Here is a 26,855-nt window from a genome sequence, read left to right on the forward strand (position 1 = left end):
TACTTTGAAAAAAATCCGATTTTATTTTTGTATTGAAAAGACCTGTCAATTTAAATAGATGTTTATTTCCATTCATGGTCTCAACCGGTGTTGTGTGTTAACATTATTCAGAACTGTATAAAAAGCCATTTGTGTTACATCGGTTAACATCCTAGAACACTGGGGGAGGGGGGGGAGGTTTGAAGCAGCTTAACATTAAAAATAGGATGTTCCCAAAAAACTTACAACTGATGCGGCATTTTCTATTCTAATTTTATAGGAGCTGAAGCATATTGTAAATACAACTCAAGTTATTTGGTCTTCAAGAAAAACTTTAAAACCAGATTGCTTTCATGGCAATATTGAAGCTGTCAGCTGAGAGCACACACACACACATTCTCTCGTGTGTGCACACGCACACATGGAGAACCACACCGAGCACAACTGGAACACCCCATTCAGTATTTGGATTACATATGCATTCCTCTGAATCCACCACAGGTGTAATTTAAAATGCTAGTTGCTTTTTTTTGTTTTTTAATACATACGTGGTTTCCATGGAAACCCAAGATTCTGCACAATCAACTGACATTTATTACTCACGGTGCTGTGAAGTTCTCTAGTGAAAGGGCCAAATTCCAAAACCTTTACTCAAACATGCACGTATCTAACCGAAGCCAATGAACAGGGGAGAAGATGGTTTAGAAAAGGGGTTGCAGGGTCAAGGTCTAGCTTCGAAAAAAATCACATGACAGATTGTCATTCAAAAAAGGTTTTTAAGTCATTCTTTGGTTTATTTCCATGATTCTCAACACTGTCCGAAGAGCCCAGAGACAGTCACATGAGAAACCATAGCTCTAAAGCAAGCCCACAGCATTTTTAAATCTTGTGTATTAAATGTTCAGAAGACTACCCCTTACATTCACGTCCCCAAAAATCTAGTAACCGCTTAAGTGCATGCACTGAGGCATGACCGGCATGCCTGTAAATTCATATTGTTCAAGTTAAGAGTAAATATAGCTGCAAAAAACCCCACCCACCTATAATTAAATGGTCATTACTAGCAATACTATAGCGACTGTCTTGTTATTAAAGAAATGCAGACATGGTTTCTGCCTGTTTGGCTCGCTCAGCCAAAAGGAAGCTGTCTGCTCGATTTAGAAAGCAAATTTTCAGAATCCAAGGGAGTTTAGTATTTCCATGTTCCTGGGGTCAATTATTAATGTAAAGATGTAGACAAATGGCAAATATATGAAAGCATATCTTGTACATTCCAAGGTTTGGAAGTCAAAAGCAGATCTTAACTTCCTTAGGCTTAAATGTTATGGTAGGCTTGGAAAACCAGTAAGAAGAGATAATAATATTTCCATGAAAAGCAAAGTAGAAGTAAGTCTAACTGGCATTCGTATGGAAGCAGTTTTTGCTATGCTTTATGTAAGGCAGATTTTATTGCAAAGACAGTTACCAGTCTGCTAGTAGGAAGAAAATACAGGCAACTATACTCAGAGAAGATGGCTGATAATTACTAGTGACAACTTCCATTTTTCAGAACAACTCAGCTTTAATGTACTTTCTGGAAACAGCACTTTCATCACTGGTTTTCACTTCCTTCCCCATCCCATGTTAAGTATCAAAAATCAAGACTGGACAAAATGAATTGTGGATATTTACCAATGAACATCATCTCATACTCCAATGTTATTTTTAACTGGAACAAATATGGGTCATTCTTTATAACCTACTGCCAGTGGTTGTTTATAAATATCTGCTTGCTGCAATAAACACTGGTCATTGAAATACTCATTTGCAGTAACTACTTGGCACTAGTTTAATATACTTGTAAAGTTTAATGGAAGTGCTTCTGATGTACATACAAGCACTTAAAACATCAGACTTTTAAAACTTAATTTTGGGGGTTTTAATATCTATAGTTACAGTTTTCACAAGCATTTCTGAAAGCATTAAATCTCTTCAGAAGTTTAGAGGCTCCTGTCTCAGCATATCTAAGTTTCTCAACAATTACAGTATAGCTAATTTAACATTCTTGCTCCCTATGCTGAGACAACACAGTACCAAAATTGAGCTATAAAAAGAGGCATTTTTGGTCAGACTGACCCCCAGCTGTCCCTTAACAGAAAAGCAACACAGCTCAAACCTGTCTCCTTCCTCCAGAAAAAGACACCTAAGGCCACAAATTTACATTTGCCAGAGTATCAGGTGTTTCTCTGTTTGTGGCAACTGTGTACATGCCCACTTAGAGAAATATAGTATGAAAGCCCCACCACCACCTTTAAGGATAAACCACCTCAGAAGCCAGTTTAGGCAGCAGTGCATATGGAACCACGTTACATTGAAACAGTGTGTTAAAGCCATTCCAGCTAAACTAGTTTCTAACAATGTTTAATGAAAATTCCTAATTGCAGGAAAGGAAAAAAAAAAATTATAATCTTCACGTAGAGAGAAGCAAAAAGATGCAAAGATAACCACCACAATGATCCAATAGCAAAAACTCCCGTTTAAACGTTTTCTTATGCTAAAAAAGGCACACCACCCCTTGTGAACTAGAGACAAAAGCTAGCAGTACTACAGCAATAAACCCAGAAGAAAAAGCCTACCAGAATTACCCAATTGCCTACCGGGAAGGAACAATGAAGTAGACAGGCTGCTCTTGCTCTGTTTTGTTTGCAGGGAAGTGGTCAAAATTTAATAGTCAAATTTAGCCACATTAAGAAACATTTAACAAAAGCTACCCCAAGAAACCAGAACAAAACCTGACCTTTGGGTCAAAAGGCCACAGACAGGCCTTTCCATAGCATGTAGCTGAGTGAGTTCAGAGATTGGCAATGAAAGGAAAAAAGCTTTAGACATGTGATGGGAACAAGCTTTGGGATTTATCGAACAGTCACACCAAGCTTTTCCAGCACACGCACTCCCTTTTCTTGGTATTCTTGTCGGGTCATCCAGAAGTTGTCTTTGTCTTTCATGATGTCTGCTAGAACGGCGCCACCCAAAAACACCATGTGCTTTCGACGAGGTGGATCTTCAATTCGGATCTTAAATTTCTAAGAAAAAGAAAAGAAACTGTAACTAGGATTCTTGAAACAAAGCCTTTCAAAATAAAATTGTGCTTTCCACCAGAACAATGAAATGGAAACTGTTTAGTGAGAAAAATGCAACCAAAAAATTGAAATGCTAGCATAGAGCACTCTGCGTGAGCTTCCAGCTTGCGCAACCAAAGTAAAATAACTACTTTGCACTGGAAATTAGAGACAGCTATTGACACTTTCCCCAAAATTATACTTTTAGTGTATCCACAAAAAGCCCAGGAGTCAGAACACAAAATTAAAGACCGTATTTTTGCATTTCATGAACACAGTAAAGAGTGAAATGCTTCCTAAGCTTCGATGGCTAAAATTATCAGAAGTTACCAGATCATCAAATCACAAAATATTTTAGAATTATACCAAGTTTTAGAAGTGCAGATGGAACAGATTTTAAATTTACACAATCCAGACCAGCTTAGCTAATTAATATTCCCTTAAATTCTTCGATGCTAAAGCTCTAACTTCAAGAGCAAAAATAAGTACAGTCAAAACTATGTGTGAAATACTGTCTTAGACTTGAAACACTGTGTACAATTGAGTCATTCCACATAGCTGCAAAAGATCTTTAGAGAACACTGTATTAAGAACTAGGGAAGTTCAACCTTAGAAACTCCACTCAAAGGAATTTTCTCTGTAAATATCTCCTCCTTGAAAAGCAGATAGGGTTATAATGCAGTGTTACCTCTGTAACATGTGTGGCTGTTGCCTGCTTATCACAGTAACCAATGAACAAGGGAACCTTATTCCACTTGAAGGTGTATGAGAACCCTAGCCTCTTACTTTTGAGTATTTCACTTATAGCATGAACCAAAAATTTCAGATATTTAAAGAAAAAAAAAAATTTTGCTCAGTGATGACTTCAAGGCACAAAAACTCATTAGCTTCATTTAACCTACACTACAAGTTGCGCCCTAGCATCTATCAGCCCATTTCACATTCAAACTAACCCAAGACTTCAGGAATTACTTGCTATTAGCGTGGACTAGAAGGTGGCTTTATTGCAAGTATATACACACGAGCCACCTATACGAAACGCAGGGGTGTGAAGAACCGAGAGGCAGCAATTTTGCACGTTGCACGGAGGGCCACCCACAGCTTCCGTCATTTATGACTACTTGGTTCCCTCTAGTGGGGATTTAGGATAAACCTCGGCCCCACACAAATAAAGCAGCGACTCGGTACCTACCGAGAGTTTTTCCACATCTCCTTTCAGAACTCGTTCCAGGTAGAGCTGTTTAAGTTCCCGCTCCAGTCGCGAAGGCAGCCCCGGGTACATGGTGGACCCTCCAGACAGCACAATGTGCTTGTAGAATTCAGACCTGCCCCAAAAAAATAGTCTTTCTAGTGTCGTATAGTATACTCCGTAGTACAAATACACACAGGGGAGTAAATACAAATCTAAAAACCAATCACTACACGAAGACAGATGTTGCACAAGTTGCTCATGCTTTTCCAGGCATCCCAGAAAGCAGCAGTAAAAAAAAAAAAAAAAAAAATACTGTGCTTTCAAGATTTTACCCTTGCTCGTTTGTACCAAAATAGTCAAGACAACCCATTAAGCTCCAAGATCTCAGACTAAGCCCCACTCCCAGTATACACCCTCCCCCAGCAGCGCACATATTAGTGTCTAAAGCAAAAGCTGTTACTTTGTTTAAATGCAGTTCTCACATCACTCCTGCACCCTGACAGAGGATTTTAAGTGTTCTGCTCTTACCTGGTATCAATGTCAGCAGCCTGGATGGTGTTAAACAGCAATTCAGCCACACCAACCCCCTCTACGTTGATTAAGTGAGGCTGGAAGAGAGCCTCTGGTGCCTCAAACCGTTCTCCACCAACTTTGATAATCCTGCCATCTGGGAGCTAGTGAAGAAAAAACACGACTTAGAAGACTACTTTTAGCCATTTGGATACTAAACAAACCAAGAGGAAATGACCTACATTGTTCCCTAATGTTTTAAAACAGGAAATTGTTGATAATTGTCACCACTGCAAGAAGTCATTCAGTACTACTGAAAAGACGACACAAATTCTTCAACCGTTATGCAATTTACTTCAAGACATCAGGGACCAGATACATCGATACTGACATAGCAAACATTTCCTTGCAATACAGCTCCTAATATCGATTTAAAAGATGATCTTGCAGCAAGAGTTATGCTTTCCTGCAAGTTCTGTTTTTCCATGTGTGATGACAGGAAGCTTCCACTAAGACCAAGTTTACCATTCCTGTCACCAGATATCAGTCTCATTCATGTTACTGCTAGATGGATGAAGCTGAAACAAGCTGACATGCTAGAGTAAGTCCACTTTCTCTACAAGTTCCTGTACTACAACATTCAAATTTCAATGATCTACCATGACAAAATTGAGTACAAAGTCTTATGGAAAATCTGAAAAGGAAAAGCAAAAAAGAAAAAAAAAGAAAAGAAGAAAAAAAAAAGGGTTTAAAAAGTTTTCCCAGAACCAAGTAATGTGATTCTACAGACTCCTATGTCTCGGAAGTGAGCTACTGCCAAGAAAAATTTAGAAGGAATCAAAGCTAAATGCTACCTGAATTTAAACCTATGAAGTTCAGGACAAGAAAAGCTGTCTCAAAACACTCACCGTGTAGGATTCAACTAGTACTGTGGTCTCTAATGCCAGTTTCTGCTCCTGTTCAATGTTGTATCCCACATAGCATAGCTTTTCCTTGATCATGCGAACAGTCTCAAAATCAGCAGAATGGTTGAAAGCATATCCTCGCAATAAGAGGAGCTACAGGGAACATATCAGGTTAGCAGTAAATGAGAGGAACAGTCCAGATCTCTTTATCAGTAGATGAGTACGTTCACTTATCTTTAAAAGTCTCCCTTTTTTAACTGCAAATTTATTATTAAGTCAAATCTGTCGCAATGTATCCATTATTACCAGAAAAGTAGAATAGCAGCAGCATTACTCCAAGTGGGAAATTTTTTTGCCATTACATCTTTCAGTATAACCATTACAAAGACAAGTGAAACATAGCCAAAATAATTCTTAATGTTTTGGACTTCACTTCTGAACACGCCAGTATTCCAGTTTAACCATAAGATTTGTCAATCCAGAATGTTGCTGATATTTAAAAACCCCAAACAAATAGTCTATAAAACATAGTCTTCTTAAATAATCAGGGAAGAATCACTATGCTATTTTCCACACTGTAAGAAAAAGCCTTTCTGAAAATAGATGAGCAGAACTGATAGAATACAGTTTTGTTTTCATTTTATGTATCAAGAAAGTCAACTTTTGAGGTTTTCCTTCCCAAATGCAGAATAAAATCCCTTGCTACAAGACTGTCACTAAGAAAATGTGAAGTCTCTGAATAATATCAAGAATATCACATGCAACTTAGATGAGGAAACATAGTAAGGATAGACAGAAGCAGTACAGAGAATACAGCAGTTCTTTATGTAATTAACATATGAACAATAAAGAGAAAACGTATACTGGTTTCTTGCTATCAAGGTTTTAAGTTGAACCAATGGACTGCAGATACCAGCTTCAACTTTAAAAATTCTTTCCAGCTTACCTTAATGAGGTACCTAGTGATATCCCTCCCAGCGATATCTAACCGTCTGGTGAGATGAGGGAGAGAGAAACCTTCATAAACTGGGCAAATATGAGTTACGCCATCTCCAGAGTCCACAACAACACCAGTCAACAAACCTGAAAGAATGGGGGTGGGGGTTGGTACAACTTTTATTAGCACCTTCATAAATAGAGCAGAACAGTAGCAAGTTTAAGGTAGGATTTTTCATTGTAATCTTAACACAACCTCTGCTCCCCCAGTCACCATTTTAGGAGAAGTACTCACAATTTAAAATTCAGTTCATTCAGCTGCATTTTAAACTTAAGGTTTTCATGGTCACAAATGCTTTCATACATGTTTTTTAAAAGTATTACCTCTACTTCTTCCTCGATGCTCATAACTCTACCATTCACAATTTTGCCTGGTGTTTTGACATCTTAAGTTGCACTCTTTATAATTAAAGAGAATATCTAAGATCATTAAATGCTTGTTGGGGCACAAATTCCTCTTCAGATTCAGCTGTATATGTGCAACCTTATATTAATTTTTCAAATATGAAGAAACCTAGAGGTATTCAGGCCACAAGTTTACCTTATTACAACTATTAGGACTTGTTGATTTTGACTGGTATTCAAAAAACAAAACAATGCTTTCATAAAGTAGAGAATATTTGGACTATACAGCACATCTGTTTTTTTCCCCACAGAAATAGCATTAGGCTAAATCAGATCCACCTTCATAGACTAAAGAAATTAACTCTGGTGGAAAAAGTTTACCATAAAACCATTAAATTCTAAGGTGTACAAAACTGAGATATCATAAGCATGTAGAAACAGAAGTTTCTATACTTCACTAACAAAATAAATAAGAAGCAGAATTAATGGTGAAAGTTGATTAGAAAACAGTTTTATAGTTTCTCACAAGCTACCTAAAGCAAGAAAATATATTTTAAGGGGAGACCTTAAAATAACGAAGAAACATTTAATATGTAATGGCAAGGTGCATTGGGTCGGCTACTGTAATTTGCTCAAGCTTTGTAAACAGAAGGCAAACAAATTGGTTATTTGCCTCAAATGAACCAAAGAACACGCCATTGTTCACTTGTGTGATCACATCTTCAGATTTATCAGTGAACTGGAATAACTGCTACGCAAACACAAGTCTTGCAATTGGACACACACAGTAAGGAAGGAAACAGTCAGTCACAAGGTAATACACCTAACTCCAAAAGACTGTTCTGAGGAATTGCTAAAGAATTTCCTAATTAGAACTAGGTTTTGATATATAAACCCCTTTGCCTTTAAAAGGCACATGAGCACACAGAATTCCAGGTAAAAGCAACAATTAGTCTTAAAAGAGTTTTAACAGCAGCAACAAAATGCGGTGCACTGAAATGAGGCACGTCTCTGTATGTGATTTTAGCCACTACTTTAATCTTTAATGTCATATAAATAAGCAGGATTTTAAAGGGCTTTTTTTATTTTCAAAAGCAAACGTTCTATCTATGAACCACTTGTTTCTTATACCTTAGAAAGTCTTGAACTTTGTTTTACATGATAATATGTGGAAACACTGTGGACTGCTCTAAGTTGTTTCACATTTTGTTATTCACAAAGTAATTGAGCACTATACAGTAAAATACACATACAATTACAGCAGAATTTAAGACCGCGTATGTTAGTCAATTAACTACTTATAAGGAATCAAACCAAAGAAAAAACAAAGGGGGGGTGGGGGATGGGAAAAGAGTAACAGCACAGATTGCAGCAAATAAAATTAATATACAGGTCTGCAAAAGTGGTTTTGGTTCAACTGGTTTTAATGACTTGTGTAACAGAACCACCCTTCCGGTACCCTATCACTTTTGCTCTTGGACATAGGAACTATGGTGACATGTTAATGGACAAGGATATTTATGTCCTGCTATGTGACAGCTAAATACACCAAGCCACTAGTAAACAGATGTAAGGAGTCATGTTATTAGAACTGATGTCCTTGAGTAACAACTTAAAATCCTAGCTGGATTGCAGTCAATTGTAGAATTTCTATTGAATTCAGTGAATCCGTAAGTTTCTCCTCAGGCTGAGCATCATTTATTCTAGTCTATATACAGAAAAAGAATCAACTTCTTTTTTAAACTGAAAATAGTGCAAAAGTCACCTAGTCATCATCGCCAAATTCACTTATGGTAATAAATGTTTCCTTTATCAGAAAATCAAAGGCTTGATGCTGAATAACTACACCCTGAAACAATGACAGTTTCGATAAACCAGGTTTTTGAATTTACAAGCGTGTCTCCACAGTTGGCTCATGAAAGTAACACTGACAGCGGTACCTATCAATAGTTCCTCAAAACAAAAAGCAAGTCCATTAAGTCAGAGCTGAGCTTACTTACAATAGTGCTGAATTAAGCCCAAGACCCATTAATACCATATTAGTACTTTCGCTCAGCAACACATTTATAAACTAAATGGATTTTAAGTTATCTTTGCCTACCTTGAGCATACAAAGTAAGAACAGCCTGAATGGCTACATACACCCCAGAAAACTGGTATGTCTCAAACATTACCTGTAAGATGAAGGCAAAAATTAACATCCAAAATAGGCCAAATACTTAAAAGAAATTTCATAGGTGTTTGAAAACTGTATTTCTAGAATTCTGTATTTGTTAATCAAAAACACTTTCCAAGAAATGTCATCACACAGATTCTACACAAACACTAGAAACCTACTTGCTTCATGGCAGTAAGTACTACATTTGGTTCTACACCTTACCTGTTCACACAAGACGAGCTGTATGAAATATTCCACAATTGTTTAGCAATGAAAGTGAATACTTAGAAGAAACCCACACACCAATTTCTGCAGCTTTACTAAGACGTTTTCCAAAGTGCTTAATGAGCAGGAGGCAGTACTTGTAGACCAGCCAAGTACTTCATTACTGAAGTGTGACTCGGGAATGAAATTTTTGTTAAAGGTGTATGCTCTAAATCTAACGACGTTCAGGGTTTTTTTTTATTCTTCATATCAAGCCCTACAAACTTTGTACAACTGCAGACTATGTCACATAAAGACCAAACAGCCTCCTGGGCATATGGGTCTAGAATAAGCCCAGTGTCACAGGTCGTTCTCTGCATCTGGGCTGCCTTCTTCTGTTCTTTAAAACACAACTGATGACAAACTTCTAGAATCAGTGCAAAATCCACTACAATTGAAATAGTGCAGGTAGGGCTAACTGTGACTACACACAGAAAACCACAGGTTTGCAGAACTCTTATTGAAACATGAAAAGTAACTGCCTGTCTTGTAGACTAGGTTCCCCTAATCACTGAACTAGTTTCAGTGAAGAAACAGAGTCCAGGATTAAAGGATGCAAAGTTTATAGGATCTTGTCTTCTTTATAAACACACAAAAAAGGCCAATTAAACAAATCATACTGTACAGAAGTTTTCTCCTTAAAATGCTTTACCAAGAAAAACGGATGAACTCCAATTATTCCAGCACATACGGAAGTTTTGCTTTTGCTATTCTGCAGCCTCCTGAGCACTTCTGCAACTTCTAGGATTAGAAACTGATTAAATCCTAAATACTCCCACAGCTCAAGTAAAAGATATCTAAATATTTTTAAAGAAAAAAAGCTGATGCCTGACAATTTTAGAATTCTGAACTATTTGAAGAACCTCATCTGTTACAATAGCGTGATTTTAGACGGCTGGCCCATATCAAAAACCTGACCCTGGAAAAGTCAAGTTAATTATTTCATAGCTGTATCGAGCACACCGCAAAACCCCTGGGAAGACTGATGCTGCCTTTCTCGGGACATTTGCTGTGAGCACGCGCAGAAGTCAAGCAGAAAGGAACACAGACAGGGTGAGCTGCAGAGCATCCTGCCATGAGAACATCACGCTTTGGGTTTTTAGGAACTCCCAATGTGAAGCGGGTAATATAAAAGGAAATTTAATACAGTAGTCAGGTGCATGGGCTAAGAATGAACAAGACACTACAGGGCTGGCTAGTAACTTCTGTAATGGCCACAATTTAGCACATACGCAGTACCTTCAGAAACAAGAAGCAGAAGTGTCTGCCAGAAAAGGAACAGTTGAAACTGCAGCAACTCAAAAAGAGATCCCATTTGAGTAGCCATTATCTAAGCCCAGCACTATTCCAATGAATGAGTCTTTCAAGAGCTTACAAAATGAAAAACTAATTTAAGAAAAATCTAAATTACCATCTTCATACAACAAAATGAATATTCAAATGGCATTAGCTACTGCCTTCACATATTGTACTAAACCTTAGAAGCCACTGCAAAACCCTTTTATAACCTACATGTAGGCCTTTGGGGGGTGGTTATTCTTCCTTTCAAGACATCTACGTCTATTCTATTTGACATGAAAAATGTCTTGACACAGGACATATATGTTAACAAACCTTAAGAAGTAAACACTGAGCAGGATGTTCTGAAAAGATTCTTCTTCTCATGACAGCAGCTTTTGGATTACCTACAAAGTGATGTTCTAATTGGGCACAGAAAGGAAGAACTAAAAATTGGGAAAAAAGATAACAGTAGTTTGGGATTAGGAGAAGTGAGTGTGCTACAGTATCTCTACAGCTACATGATATGCCATTACAGTCTGGCTGCTCCTGAGGGTATTACAGAATGAGAATGCAGCAGATAACTAGAGACAAACAAACAGCAAGCACTCGGTGAAGCTGAGAAGCAACCAGTGTCTTGTACATGCTATGAAAGAAACAGCACTTTTAAAATATATATGTTTTACAATATAGCTGTCGTGAACACTTGCTGCTGTTACTATGCATCTGAGTTTGACGGAGCAATGGGGTGAGGAAAGAGAATTACTGGAAGTAGAATGAAGTACAGCATATATCATTATCTATCATCTTGATGTGGTCCAGATGACTAAGCTTTTCTTTTGAAATGCTACTGCACTGTATCACAAAATGCAGAGACATTATTATGTTTACTGCAGGCTTTAGGAAAAATCTTAATTCGGTCCTCTGCTTCATACTGGGCTTGCCTCCCTGAAAAAGCGGAGTCTGTGTCAAAAATGGAAGAAAAAGGAGTAGAAATATGTTGCGGTTAAAAACTAAATATTGCTAGTCCTCCTAACACTGTGATGCATTAAAAATATTAACAGAAACAATGAACTTCTGTTTAACTCAAATTTAAATTTACAGAACTGAATTCTAGTTCTCCCCAATCCTCTGGATCTTGACTAAGTATCTACAATTTCTACAGTGGTTTAAAAAAGCAAATGGGACAACACAAGTATTTTATCAGACTTCAGAAGCCATGCAAGACTTTTCAAATTTGTGGTATAAAACTACTCAGGCCCAGAATAACTAAAACCCAGCCTTTTGTGTTTAGCCGGAAAACACAAACAAGGACACTATTGTAGACAGCTGAGAAGCAAAGAAGCCTGAACAGGAAATTCAGCCATTCCTGCTACACGGAGGCCACCCAGAATAATCTGCTATGTCTATCACACCACAGCTGACTTGATATACAATAGACGGTATTACTAATGTTGCATTACATAATACTTCGGTAATAGGTCCCTAATGTCCACAATTGCTAAGAAATGCTGAATTTAGATTGTACAGTTTGATTTTTTCCACTTAAGTTTTTCCAACTTTTCTATCCTTCACTTGCTCCCAAGTTGCTGAAAGAAAAGATTAGCGCAAATATATTCACTGCCACGTTGCAGAAAGCACTACTGTAGCTGTGACAGCAAAAGGATTTTAAAGGAAAGGTCAACAGGTAATGATAAAGGTAAATTCTCATTAGACTAAGCAACAGATTTGGGGGGAAAAAAAAATATACACACAAGCCTTCATATTCAAAGTTCTGATAAATGGATAAGGTTTCAAACTTAGAATCCATTTTTCCTGCCCTATCAGCTACTCTAAGACATTTTTTTAATTACATTTTTGTTACACTGAATACTTACATTAATTGAAAATACCTATGATGCTTGAGAAAAAAAAAAACGGGAAACTAAACTTTTTGTTGTCATCACACATTACTGCTCTTCAAAATCAAGTCTTTGTCACATGCTGCTAGAGCTGAACAATATACATCTAACAACCTACATTAATACGAGATTCAGATGGAGCTTAGGTCACCCAGGGCAGCACTCTGAGATCAAGGATCCAAGAACCAGGCTTTCCTTCTTAGAAGGCTTTCATCAATAATCCCTAGCATTAATCAAAGATTAATGGTTGTCATCACACCTTTGTCTCAGATACCTCCGACAACACTGCTCCATCTGGTAAGCATCATCTTGCTCAAGACCCAGTCTCCTCTGAAGCATTACTGGCTTACAGAAGTAATTAACATTCATCCAATAGCTAATAATCAATATATCCTAGATACATGAAAATAAACGTATATTTCCAATTCTGTGTTTTAATGGTGATACGGCTTGAGACAAGAAGCCTGCTTACAGCTTTTGAATGAGATCAGCTTGTTTGAATTTAACCACAGTATCCTTCATGACTATGGCTGAGGACAAGTTTTAGTTAGAGAACAGAACTGCTTTGCCTCAGACAGTTACCAGGTGTTCCAAGAGGTTAAAAACTCTTAGTGATGCTTCAATGACAGTATATATCAGTTTCTACTAGACAGACATACCTCCACAATCTTCTCCCTATTTTTAGTTGGATTCATGGGAGGTTCTGTGAGTAGTATTTTACAATTCTTTGTGTCAATATTAAGTTTTTCTGGTCCAAACGTATAATCCCAGAGGTGTTTCATATCATCCCAGTTCCGAACTATGCCATTCTCCATTGGATAATTCACTTCCAGCATTGAGCGTAATTCACTTGCTTCATCACCAACCATGAGATCCTGTAAAATTTTAATACAGAAACATGTCAGTGCTTGCAAAGTTTTCCAAACACCAAATCCTCAAGAATGACAGCGAACTGCTCCAGCCTGTGTCCAACTGTGTTCTTAAACAAAGCCCACATTTTAGAATTGTTTTCAGGTACTTAGGAGAGAAGTAGAATCTATTTCATGTAATATTTAAATTTGGCTGTTACCCATCCCAAATCTTTCCCAAAATAAACTTTATTAATTCCATTTTCCAATTAACCTTAAACAAACCAATAAACCCAGTTACAGCTAGATGTACTGTAAAGATAGTACAAAGACCTTTATAAGTACAGATGTTTTTCCACTGACACCTCCAAAGTTCTTTTACCAAAAACTAATTTCTAAGGGCTGAGATGCTAAACAGCACGTAAGGGTAGTAGGTGGGATTGGCAGAGTATTTTTCCATGCACATTGCAAATTTCTGTGCACAATACCAAATAAGGAATAATGAGTGGTGAGTAAGCATACCGAACAGTAGCAAAAGCAAATAAGAGATTAGGAGTTCCACACTAGACATTAAAAGAAACAATGGTTTACATATTGCCTATGTCGGTAGGGTGTGAAGAGAGACATCTAAATACAAAATATACCCTCATCCGTTCCATGCCAAAAGGCCCAAGCCAAAAACCCCAGTAATGCATTCTCACACAAATACAACCAACTAATGCATAGTTTGTACACTCATTTCACACCGATTAAGCAATCTGTTTATTAAAGTTAGTTACGCAAACATTGCAAATTTAAATTAGTAGCATCATATCTTCTCCTTTCCCACGTATTTCCCAGAGGAAGTATGCACAGTAACATCTTATCTTTGCTCCCTATTATATTCCATGCTTTTCTAAAGAAGCCTTAACTGACTTGCTCGTATTTAGCCTATAAGGACATATTTCTATGTACCAACAGCACTATCTCCATACTAATATTACACTAATTTAATTGCAAAAAACCCAGCTCCTTCATACAAAAACATGCCACAGCAGCCTGCAGTTGCTGTGGCACAGAAAACTTTGAAGTGAGGGTTACTCAACCTACTATTCAATGCAGGGAACAAAGATGCACAACAAAAAATGAGGCATCCGGTTTATAGTGCCTCTTTTAAAGGTAACCTAAACAGTTACTGTTGACTATATAGAAAAGAGGTTAACTGAAAATAGTTTAAATCAAACCATTCCTCTTCTACCCCCTCTCACTGACAAGGCATTTTATTTGTTTTCCCTTGCACAGTAGATCACACTTCAGTTATCTACTGTACAGAAGACAAAAGTCAAGACTATCATTTTAAATCACATGTACTCTAGTGAAACTGTACTGTGAAAACTCCACATGCAGCCACGTTACTGCTGAGAATTTAAGACGACAGAAACTCCACCAGTTAGAAGAATCGGAAGTCTTTTTTGCGCACTGTTCTTTGAGGCTCTATGCTACCAAACAGGACAGCCCAGGAAAAGTCGCTATTCAAATGTGCAATGGAAGTTGCACAAAACTTTCACATCCTTTTAAAACAAAGTTAAAGGACAGAACAATTTTTCTTAAAAAGCACGCTAGCAAACATGCGCACTTGGTAGGTGACGAGGAAGGAGGACAGCACAACTGAATTTGCAGAGAGGAGCCAGTACTGTGACATCCAGTATTTCCACCACTTCGGTACTCAGTAATATTTGTCTAACTGAAATCTGAAAGTTTTTTCAAGTTCTTGGTTTGTAATGTTAAATATAGCAATTTCTACTGTTAAAGATGCTTAGCTCATGTTGATCTTTAGGAGTTATTCTTACATCTTGCAAAACTACAGACTATGTAGCATTTGGAAACAATACATAACATTTTCTCATGAATTAGTTGCTAGTAAACCAAAGCAATGAACAACGTCCAAAATAAGTATGTATCCAAATGTAAAATGTAGGACAAGACAGAACAATTAACAGCATCAAAAAATAACATAACAGCTACTAGGTCCCATCAAGCAAAAATGGCAAACAAGCAGCACAGGGGCACCTCACTTACCATCTTTTTGTTATTCTACTTCAACAGGTCAAGAAAGGTGAAGAAAGAAGGTAGAAGCAAGAAAGTCAGAAAAGGCCTAAATGAAATTCTCAAATTATTTTTAAGTACACAGTAGAAATAGGCTGAAAAGAGATGCATGTACAGCGAGAAATGATCTCAGTTAGTTTAGTTAGGGCCAAGCTAACATTCTCCAGATCTCAGATTAAAATGTCTCTTTAAAGGAAGCTATTGCTACACGTCCCTGGCATGTCACGTTTACACATCTTACATTGCAAACAAGATCAATATACCTGCCTTTTTCTCATAAATAGGATTCCATGCATAAGTATTCTGTAACACTGGAGTTTTACCCTGGGCAAGGTGTTTATATGAACTAGACAAGACTGCACAAGGCATTTGACAACCATAACTAGCTCTGACAAATGCTAAATTTAAATTTTGTTTTAAATATTCCACTTTAAACACCCAAGAACTGAAAACTATAACATAAAAGCATTCACCTATAAGCAGGCTAATCTGTTCATGTATCACAGAAAAAATACCCAAAAAGAATCAAATAGGAGATATTTACTTAAATTATGGCATCTACTCTCAGAATAGAAATGAGCAATCATGAAGTGTAGCAGTAAGAGCAGTGTCTCAAAGCTCTTTCCCTACAGCAAGCTATGGAGGTAGGAAGATAAGATAATTAAAGCAGCCAGGAAGCATGATGAGAAGTTTGAAGTGTATGTGTACAAACATCATTCAAAATTGTATGTGTACAAACATTGTCCAAAATTATACTAAAACCATTTTCACAACTATTAGAATCTTTCCTCCTTTGATTAAATTGACTTTGAGTCACCTAAACTGTCAAAAGCCATAGGGTAACTATCAGCATCATTAAGGCAAATCTACTTATTCTGCAAATGGTGTCAGAGGAAAAGTGCTCAGAGTTTCTGGCAGCTGCCTTTGGACAGGCAGTACCAACAAGGCTGGTCAGAACGTGGCCCCTTTCCTCACTTCAAACCCAGAGGATGACCTTCTCCAGGCTGTTTCTGGCAGAAAGTGAGCAGAACTGTAGGACATGGACATGAACGTGAACTAAGGCTCAGCAAGTCACTGGTTCTGATCTGCCCTAAAATCCTAATTGTTTTAACTAGTCAAAGCTACCCTGCCTTCCTAAGAAGGTTATTAACCCCCAAACCTGCTTCAAAGATTAGTCAGAGGAAACTAAGAGCATCATCTTTGCTTCTGGTTTGAGAGTTTTAAGGTTGCAATTGTAAGCAAAATAATCCCAGTAATAACTGAACTTTTGTGTTTATGTCCTGAGCTGGGAACTCTGAGTAGAAGAAAAAGCTACATCCCTGCTGCTGGCTGAAATGAGAATCCAGAAGGAAAGCATGGACAAAGCAACTTGAAATCACTAACTCCAGAGATGGACGATAACCAGTTTTGATCAGCTTCCATACTCTTTTTACAGAGTTTGAGTTTCACAGGAATGACAGCTTTTCTGAATAGTTTTGAAAAGTTAAACTGATAATCTTCTTGCCAGCTTCCTTTACTCAGTTTTAAACTTATCCTGTAAGAACTTGCAGTGAATGGCTAGAATTAAATTTTGGCATAAAACCCATCTACTGAAATACATTTTTTTTAGGAAATCTGCAAGAATCTCACAAAGGAAAACAGCACTCACACTTAACAAGTCTTCCTACTGTATTATCCTACTGGGCTACCCAAAGTATCTGTGGCAGGGATTTCTTCTCTTGATACACTGTTTCCTTAAGAAAGAGCGACAAGCTATTATACACAGATGCTGTAAAACTTCTAGGAAGAATCTAGACACAGTTTATACTCTCTAAAATACACCCATGTGATCCATGCTCAAGCAGAAGACAGGCAATGCACGCAGAATTGTAGTTTACTGGTTCTTTCACACTGATCTCATAGCAATTACCCACTTTACCTCCTGTCTTTCCAATTCAACACCACATCTGTAACAATATCAAGCTAAGTTATCAGATAATCAGAGGATACCAGAACTGGCAGGACAGGCTGTATCAGATCAGCTGGAAAAAACCCATGACTTCAACAATGAAATTTCATGCAAGAGAATTTTTGTTGGACTTAAGACTTGTAAATCACTGCATAACTTTCCTAAAACTTTACCAGGACCTCCTTGAAGGTCCTCCTTGTCACATTAAGTTCAAGTAGATATCTGAAGAAACACCTCTCCCCAACTCTCTTGCAAGAGAAAGGAAGATGTCTTCCCCCTCCTTACAAAAGCTCCTGTCTACTGTGAAAGGGAAAGATCCCCAACCTTTCAACCAAATTGTCCTAGCTGACACAAGGTAAGTGGTATTGCAATATTTAAAAAAAAAAAAAGCACATTTTGGAAAGGTCCGATGTCTTTCATCCTCTTGACTTGCAAGTATGGCCTTCTGCTGATACTAGTAACTTTTTACAGGCAGCAGCAGAAATCAGGTAACTGAAGTTCTTGTCACCCATAGGGTTCCGAAAATAAGGAACAAGACTGGGCAGATTTTTTTCTTTCCCTTTTACTAAGCTGCTGCTCAGAAGCAACAAGGAAAGCAAAATTGAAAGCCTGTACATATGTGGTTCTACTTGACCTTTACTGGCCTAAGTGAGGGCTTCTACAGTTCTGTGTTGCTTCCCGCTTCTCCCTCAAGTTCCTGCTTCTGCCTCGCTCTCAAACTGGTGCTTCCACAACTGTCTAGTAAGGCAGTCAAAACTTTACCTGACAAAAAAAAAAAAAAAAAAATCACTCTTTTTCAGCTGGATCAGCTCACTAAAGTGGCTCACCACATGACTGCACAAGCAGTACAACCAGCACAAGATGAGAATGTGTGGCTAGAAGCAAGAAGTGAGGATGTGACACAGCAGGGCCAAGACACTTACTGAAGTCTGCACTGCAGAAGCAACTACTAACATTTGAAGTGTTACTCTGTAAATACAAAATAAAGTGAGAAATAGTTCCCCAGACTTCAGAAAAAGATCCTCACAGTGTTCCCCACCCCCATTCCAAGCTTGAAGCAACCTCCCAAGATGAAGTAGCCTGAACACAGCCTCTCCATCTCTAACTGGGGTGGAGTACCCACATCTATCAACAGCAAAAACAAAAGAAAACAAAACCAATAGAAACAATGAAACGCAAACACAACCAAGGTTAATCATCTCGTACAAGATCACAGATGATCAACTGTGAGTAGAAAGCAAGCAGTATAGAAAGACCTGAAAGCTCCACCAGTTCTTCAGCACAGCTCAGTGACAAACATTAGTGACTTCTGCCCTATTTCTGCCTTCTGATCTTGACATCATTTACATATTGGCATCAGAAGCCCCTTTTTGCCCAGAACCACTTGAGCCCTACCTGCTGCCTCCTCCACTGTGCTATCTGAAGGCCTCCAGTGCTTTAGATTACCCTCCTTAGTAACTTTGTAGTTTGTGACAGGATAAAACCCAATACAGAAATGAAGCAAGAGATACTGCAACAGCATAAAGGGGAATTAAGGAAAAAGCATTTCCAAACATTACGTAAGTCAAAAGCTGCCCTAATTATTTTTATCCATCAGAAAGGAATAATAATGAAAAAAATTTACCTTGATTTCAATGTTTCCCACTTTAGCAGTTGATCTTATAATGGGTCTTCCAACCAAAGCTGGGAAAATGTGCTCTGGAAAATTTGAGCCTGCATAGCCACATTTCACAAACTGAAAAGGAATAAATAATTTCATTAGAATATGCATTACTTTTGTTTACCAACAGAAACCTGGTGTGGGGTAAAAAAATTAAAAGCCCAAATTTAAGAGCATGTGTCCAACTGCAAACCAACTGGATTTATACTTTCAAATCAATTTTACACACTTCAGATGATGTGTAGATCTGTAAAACTGAATTAAAGTATTTTCCAGAATGCTTTCTGAATCAGACTGTCAGATTTTTGAGAAACAGTATTAAACTACTAAGTCCATTAAGAGGTGTAAAGGAGTCCAGTGTTTGAATTTGGATTTCCTGCCACTCTGTAAAGAAGTTCTCTAGCAACCTGAAACCCATCATTTTGGTAATAATGGATCACCTTATAATGAGTACCCAATGAGACCAAATTAAATGGCCTCTCCAATTAGAGCACACAGTAGCATAATGAATTACACATCAGAAAAAAAACCCTTGCCAATTCACGTGTTCTGCTGTTATAAGAAGTGTTTAACAGTGAACTAGCAGAGAGTCTGTGCAATTCAGATGGACTTCTCAGAGTTTCATAATTTTCAGGGCTTCTTTTAAGGATAAAAATATGAGTTTGCAGTAAGCACTTCTAAAAACAACAGCACAAATAAAACCTCGGCTGACGGTAGTTCACACCAAACAGGATACTCTGAAAGAGTGTTTGTTACCCAAATATGTATGAAAGGAAGCTTTATATCACTGGGTCCCGAGATAGTATATACACAAAGAAAACAGTGAGGATTAACTGAGCACAAAAAAAAAAAAAAAACCCCAAACCACCAGTCATTAGAGGAAGCTCAGCTGTAAAACAAGAACTTTAAATACACCAGCAAGAAGTTACAGTTTTAGCTCACAGGGTCAGCAAATTATGCTCTTCAGCTCTCCTACTCTGTTGTTCATATATATATGTGTATATATATAAATATATATATATGATGTCCTACTCCTATGTCCTGCCTGCAGTTCATACAGAGCAGGCTTCTCTCTTTTTGATGCATACTTAGTGTATCGCACTACATCAGCATGCCAGAACAACATCCTGCAGTCCCAAACCAAATATTATGCATTTTCATCTGCAAAATTACTCAACCATCTAGGTGTAACAGCAGTAACACAGCATCACAGGACCATTCAGGTCAGAGGGAACCTCAGGAGCTCTCTCATCCAGTGCTGGGCTCAGAGTGGTCAACACTGAATTCGGACCAGGTTGCTTATGGCTTTGACCAGTTGTGTGTTGGAAGCCTCCAAGGACAGACATTCACAGCCTCCTTGGGACCCTGTCCCAAAGCTTAATTATCCAATTCAGGTTGCATAAAAAGTCATCTGCTAGAATTTCCAAAACATTCACTGAGTTTTCTGAAGTGAGGTCTGAAGACTGCCACTGAAACAATTATCACAGCAAAGAGTACAGCTAATTGCAGCTGAGGGGAATTCTGCCATTACACTAACGGTAACATGAAGTCACCTTCTGTTGCTCTAAATTATTTGCCTTACTGCAGTAAAAAGGGTACCTGTTTCAGAAAAAAATTTGTATTGCCAGTTATGGAAAGAGTCAAGAGATATTTTAATTAAAGCTGGGCTAATACAGGGGGAAAGGGAATTTTTTTTTGTTTTTGTGACCCTAATTTCTTTCACCCATTCAGTGCTTGCTGTCTCCAAAGGCAGAGCTGTTTGGAATACCTGAGGAATGACACTGCGTATACAACTCATTTTGCTCATTCTACTTCAATCCATGTTCTCTGAAAAGGCAAGTACTTATCAAATCTTTTGCTTATATTAAGGCCAGAAGTACCTAGGAGTTACATAGATCTTATCTGTGTATTCAAGAATGCAGTGCTGCTACAAGAAAGCAAAGAGCAGCCACAAGCATTTTTGGATCACACTACCTGAATACACCAGAAGACTTTACCAGAAGGAAACATATGAACTGTTTTGAAGGACTGAGTGGAGTCCAAATAATAGTGTCCAAATTTAAAAGCCAAAACAAAACAAAACCCTCCCTTTCAGACTTAGCAAACTACTGCATTCAAGGCAATCACACAATTTTTGTTGCACCTAAAATATTTAGGTATGCTTGTTACAAGTTCCATTGTGCAGGACCTGGCCAGGCTAAAAGGAAGTTCTATAAAACAGCCTATACAATCCCATTCCCCAGTTTAGGGTTTCATTACTTGGTCCGAGTACAACCACAAGCACCTCCAGGTAGCCCATGCACCTTTACACCCATAAAGTTGCTTACAGCTTTTCCTCCTCTTCTTTCCCCCAGCATGAAGCAACTTCCCCACCAGTCATCACCAACTGTGTTGGTCAACAGAAGTAACAGGACCAGTAACATCTAAATTAATCTTTACAACTCAAGCTACTGGATCACCCCTCAAGAAGCTCCGCTACCCACACTTTTAAATCCTGCCAACTGGGCAAATAAACCCTGAGGATTACATAGCAACCACTGAGATACACGACCAAAACGACTACTGCACAAAATCAGTAAGTGCCTCTTGGACAACCTTAAAATACCTCTTGAAATCACACACAACTATGCTGACCTAGAAAATGCCAACCTACAAAAATACTATTCTAAGTTCTTACTATTTGAACTGTAATAGTAACTTCCAGCCCCTTTCCACATTAAAGCCTTGACATACCTTCCCGGGTAGTTAACAATGCTGGCAATTAATAAATCCTAGATTTTAAAAGCAGACTGTCATTTCTCCAACCAGCCTAAAACACATTTAATCTATGTGAACTACAATGAGCAAGATTAAGCTTGGACACTCATGGTCTGTCCCTACCCCTTTCAGGCCAGAACTGAGAGCCTTAAAAATGACATTTTTACAAAGTTTGGTAAACTCAATAGTAGATAGATGGGGCAAAATTTTAACTCTGTGTCTTTCCCTTCAAATTTGAAATTTAAGCACCACCACACACCCCCCCAGGCTACATGAAATTTCGGTGAAGATGAGAACAAGTCAGCCTTGGGCATCAGCCTCCCCATCAATGGGAGCATCCCCACTGTAGTATTCTCCCTGACATGATATTGAATATACAGCTGGTTTGGTAGGTCCATGATGATGTAACATGGCGAATTATGGCTGAAGAATCAGACTTGGTAAAACTACCAACAGGTAAATGCACCTAAGAAACACAAACGTATCCCCATATAATAGATCTTGAATAGTTGTAGATTTTTGAAGGGAGACAAGAAACGTAAGACTTCTCCCTCCCGTCCCTTACAGGAGATCCTCCAAAATCTTCAATTAAATGTTATGAATGGCAGTAGTCTGCAATATAATCAGCTTCTCTTTTCTAGTGCCAGACATTAAATACTCACTGTTCCTGACATTCTCAATTTGAAACTCTCTAGTAAAATCTAAGTATAGTGCGCTTGTTTCTCTTCTATCTCTTATTCTGCACACCCCTTGGAACAATTATCATATAATTTCAATCCAATGCTCAGTATACATCAAGTCTTGAACAATAACACCAACACTCAATGAATTTACGCATCTCTGCAAGGAAGCCAAGGGTTCACCATCATTCATTTTTGCATGCATTTGCTATGCATTCAGAATGTTTTAAGGAAAGCTACTTAGTTTGCCTGTGTGCAAGACCATGTATGTGAGAAGTTTTACCATATATAGTTTCTTCTCCATTTCACTGTGGTTTATACTGACTCTTTCACTTCCTACTGAGTCATGAAGCAGTAAGAACTTATACATACAAGTACTCTTTCAAACAAAAAGAATGAGGAAGCTCACAAACAGGTCATGTGACAAGTTTTAAAATGAATACTAATGTTCGTATCAGGTCTCTGTGCTTGATTCTTTCCACTGATGCAACTCTCAAACAAAAACCCTAAACACACTTAGAGCAATTTTACAGGCCACTAAGTAACTTAACTTGTCCTATACCAATAAGAACATCCATCTCTAATGCTTTAGACCTTTCAGATACCACTGCCTGCCTCTCTGCTACACTACGTGTTGCAAGAACTTCCTTCTAGTCACCTCTTCCTCAAAGATTGGTTGCAGCCAGATACATTAGAAGTCCTATTGCAGCATAACAAGAACAGTAAATTTCAAAGACAAGACTAAAGTTAAAATTGCACCCAATTTTTCTAAAGATATTCTCCGGTTTTATGTAGTATTTCTGGCACCTGGCAAGAGATTTAATTTCAATCATGGTTTTAAGTATGACATATCACAGTGTATCAGAAATCACTCTGACATAAAGCATCTCTTCTTTGTCATACAGAAAAAATATTATAAAAATACTGGTTTGACAATATAGGATAATATTGATAATCTCAATATGCAATTGAGGCTTGGAAGATTTACTGAATGGAACTTTCTTCCAGTTTAATTATCCCAATTCAACCTAAATATTATGAGTTTACTGATTTAACAATTATTTCTTGATACTTTGCTCTCCCACACAATGAACTCTATGGCCAGGGTACTTCCATTCGCATGCTGTTCTGCTTCGAAGCCAAACACAACCCAAAGCAACACAAGCTGAAGCGACACAGGCCCCTCCTCTCAGCACCGCAGTAGCAGCACTATAAAGGCACCTTCCACTGGTATAGTTATTTATATCCTGCTGGTACAACTCACAGAGGAAAAAAATGTAACATTCCAAGGTGTCTCTTGATTTAAAAGCACACACAGATATGTTACACTGTACAAACCCAGCCTTGGGAAATTGGGTAAAAATAATGGCTTCTACCCCACACTTCACACGTTACTGAGACTGGCCAAAGCACAACACTGCTGTCACTACCAATATACTAACCATTTTACAACTCGATGATTTATTGCTATGTAAAGGACCACACTAAAGGATGCAGCTCTAAAATTTCTTTGGGTTATGGGCCTGGGTATGAGAATATTAAACAATGGAGGGGGGGGGGGGGCACCAACAAAAAAGCTTCCACATCCCTTTGTAAGAAGAAAATGGTAAATGCCTTCTTTTTTTCTTTCCTTTTTCTAAATGATAGTGTAAAAAGTGCCCAAAGGCTCCAGACCCCAGCCCCATTAAAGATATTTTTTGCTACAGGAGGAAAACTGAGAAGACATCAGAACTGTCAAACCCCAGAACTGTCAAATGTGATGTTTTTCTTCCTGAACCGTTCTAATCATTTCAGACAGTAACTGGAAAACCCTCTGATTCAGGATGCTGAATCTCTAACAACATCCTTTGTCTCAACTATTCCCTCTTGGGCTTTAAAAGAAAAAAAAAAAGTCTTCTTTATTCCAAGTGTATATAAAAAAAATAAATAACTTCCTTTTTTTTTTTTCATTCAAGAGGTCTTTACACGCTGTCAGCCGTGTTAACGTTCCACACAATATTTCCCTACTGGGGGAAACCCTAGATTTCTAAACAAAATTACCAAGGGGAAATATCCACCTATAGCACCTTATCTGTTTGCTTTAAAATGGTATCTTTTTCACTTCCTGTCGAAGCGGCTCAAAGCCTGCGTACCACTGACAAAAGGATGAATTTCTAGTGGGTGCCTGCATGCTCATGGAGGGCAGAAAGGGTGAAAGGATGGGGAGAAAACCTTTGGGGCTCTCTTGATCAAAAACTGCCAATTTTGAGCACACGCTGCAGATCAGGAAGGTATTAACAAAAGGAAGACGCTCCATTTTGACCAGTAGCTGAAAAAAACCAAAAACCCTAAACAAAAAAAACCCCACACGTTTCCCTGAAACTAATAATCCTGCATACAGAGGGCACATCCCTGGCTGCTCAATGTATAATGCGCTCATTCAGAGTTTAAAAAAAAAAAAAAAAAAAAAATCAGTATTTTTGGTTAAGTGCTCGTTGCTACAGAGAGACTTGCTCGGGTCATGTAGAGAATTAAGATATGCCCGGTAAAACAGCAAAATGCCGGGGGGAGGCGGGGGGCGCAGCCCAACCCCCGCGCACCGGGCACAGCACCGAAGACCCCCGACGGTAGATTCTGCTCAGCCGGTTTAGAAATAAGCCAACCACCGGCAAAGCGCCGGGATCGGCGTTTTTCCGCGCCGAGCTCCCCCCCGCCCATTCATTCCGCAGGCCCGCACCGACCTCCCGTGCTGCGGCGGCTGCCCGCGGGCCGGGGCTGGCGGCGGGGCCCTCGCCGGCCCCGGGCAGCGCCTTGGCGCCGGGGAGGGGAGGGAGGCGGCCGGGCCCGGTAGCAGCGGCGGCAGCAGGCCGGGCGCGGCCCACGGGCGTGCCGGCAGGAAGCCGGGCCGGGTCGCGGAGCGGGGGGGGGGGGGGGGAAGAGTCGCCCTGCTTCCCCTCCCCCCCCCTCGCCCCGGCGGCAGGGCGGGTCCCGGGGCCGGAGCGACTCACCCCGGTGCCGTTGTCGCACACCACCACCTTCCTGCCCAGCGTGTCCATCCCTGCGCGCCGCCGCCGCCGCCCCGCACCGACACAGACCCGGCCGCCGCCGCCGCCGCCCCAACCGCCGCCGCCGGGCCCCCCCCACCCGCGCGCGCGCGCCCGACCGCCCGCCCTAGCCGCCCGCCGCGCGCGCACGCCGGAAGCCGTCACCCTCCGCCAGCGCCCAATCAGCGCGGCGGCGGCCCCGCCGCCACCGCCCGCCTCTTCCCCGCCCCCGTTGCCATGGTGGCGGCGGCGGCCCGGCTCCCCGCGGCCTTCCCCGTCCCCACAGGCCGCCCCGCTCCCCGGGCCCGCCGCCGGGGCGCTGCCGGACAGCAAAGCGGCCCGAAAATCGAGGCAAATAACCGGATTTATTTTGTTCTTCCCGCGTTTCACCGATGCCGAGACGGGGACGGTGCCGCGGCGGGGGAGTGTGTGTGTGTCACCGAGCTCCCCATGGCTGCTTGTGCTGTCGTGACAGACAGACAGACAGACACTTCCTCTGCCGCCGCAGGAGCGCATGCACGAGGTGCCCGGGCAGCCGTGGCAGAGAGCCGGGCAGGAGCAGCGTTCCCGGCTTCCTGAGGAGAGCAGGCCGCAGGCCCGGGGGCTGCCTGCCTGCCTGCCTGCCCGCCCGCCTGCCCTCGGGGCGAGGGGCTGCCTGCCCGCCCGCCCGCCTGCCCTCGGGGCGAGGGGCTGCCTGCCTGCCCTCGGAGCTGCCTGCCTGCCTGTCCACCTGCCTCCGGGGCGAGGGGCTGCCTGCCTGCCCTCGGAGCTGCCTGCCTGCCTGTCCACCTGCCTCCGGGGCGAGGGGCTGCCTGCCCGCCCGCCCCTCTCACACCTTCCCCTCCCCAGCAGCCCCTGCCACGATGGGTTTATCCACCAGCTCTCCTTGCACGCAGTGAAATTAGGCAGCTGTTAAAGAACTATGTGTCATTAATATTGTGTTATTTCATAGCTCGACGTCCCAGAAGAGCTTTTACTCTCCCCAAGGGGTTTTGCCCAGGTCTGCTTGCTAAACAGTTTGCATTTGTCTGGTGGAGTCCAAATACAGGATAGAATAAGTATGATCCCCTGACTTGCCTCTGACAGCCCGGTACTTTCTTCTTGTGTTACCCAAAATTCCACCGACTTCCACGAGACTCGAGAAGTCAGGAACAACAACACCTCCCCCCCACCCCCTGCTTTTTATTTCTGTGCCATGAGCTATGTCAATCTGCTATGAACAATGGCC

At 40.1% G+C, this 26,855-nt stretch overlaps 1 protein-coding gene across 2 annotated transcripts; it reads right to left on the reverse strand.

Annotated features, from left to right (window-relative positions):
- ACTR2 (actin related protein 2) lies at positions 1 to 25,639 on the reverse strand. Of its 2 annotated transcripts, XM_075706992.1 has the most exons (10): positions 25,592 to 25,639; positions 19,132 to 19,242; positions 15,533 to 15,547; positions 13,286 to 13,501; positions 9,127 to 9,199; positions 6,631 to 6,767; positions 5,688 to 5,837; positions 4,798 to 4,943; positions 4,270 to 4,402; positions 1 to 3,041 (listed from the first exon to the last, which is right to left on the reverse strand). In XM_075706992.1, exons 1-10 carry the CDS (start codon positions 25,637 to 25,639, stop codon positions 2,871 to 2,873), a joined length of 1,200 nt encoding a protein of 399 aa, XP_075563107.1. In that variant the 3' UTR covers positions 1 to 2,870. The 2 variants fall into 2 exon arrangements, with proteins under 2 accessions (XP_075563107.1, XP_075563106.1); XM_075706991.1 differs by lacking the exon at positions 15,533 to 15,547.
- Between the last annotated feature and the right edge of the window lie 1,216 nt (positions 25,640 to 26,855).

Source organism: Pelecanus crispus, chromosome 3 (genome assembly GCF_030463565.1).
Source record: "Pelecanus crispus isolate bPelCri1 chromosome 3, bPelCri1.pri, whole genome shotgun sequence".
NCBI classification, from domain to species: Eukaryota; Metazoa; Chordata; class Aves; order Pelecaniformes; family Pelecanidae; genus Pelecanus; species Pelecanus crispus.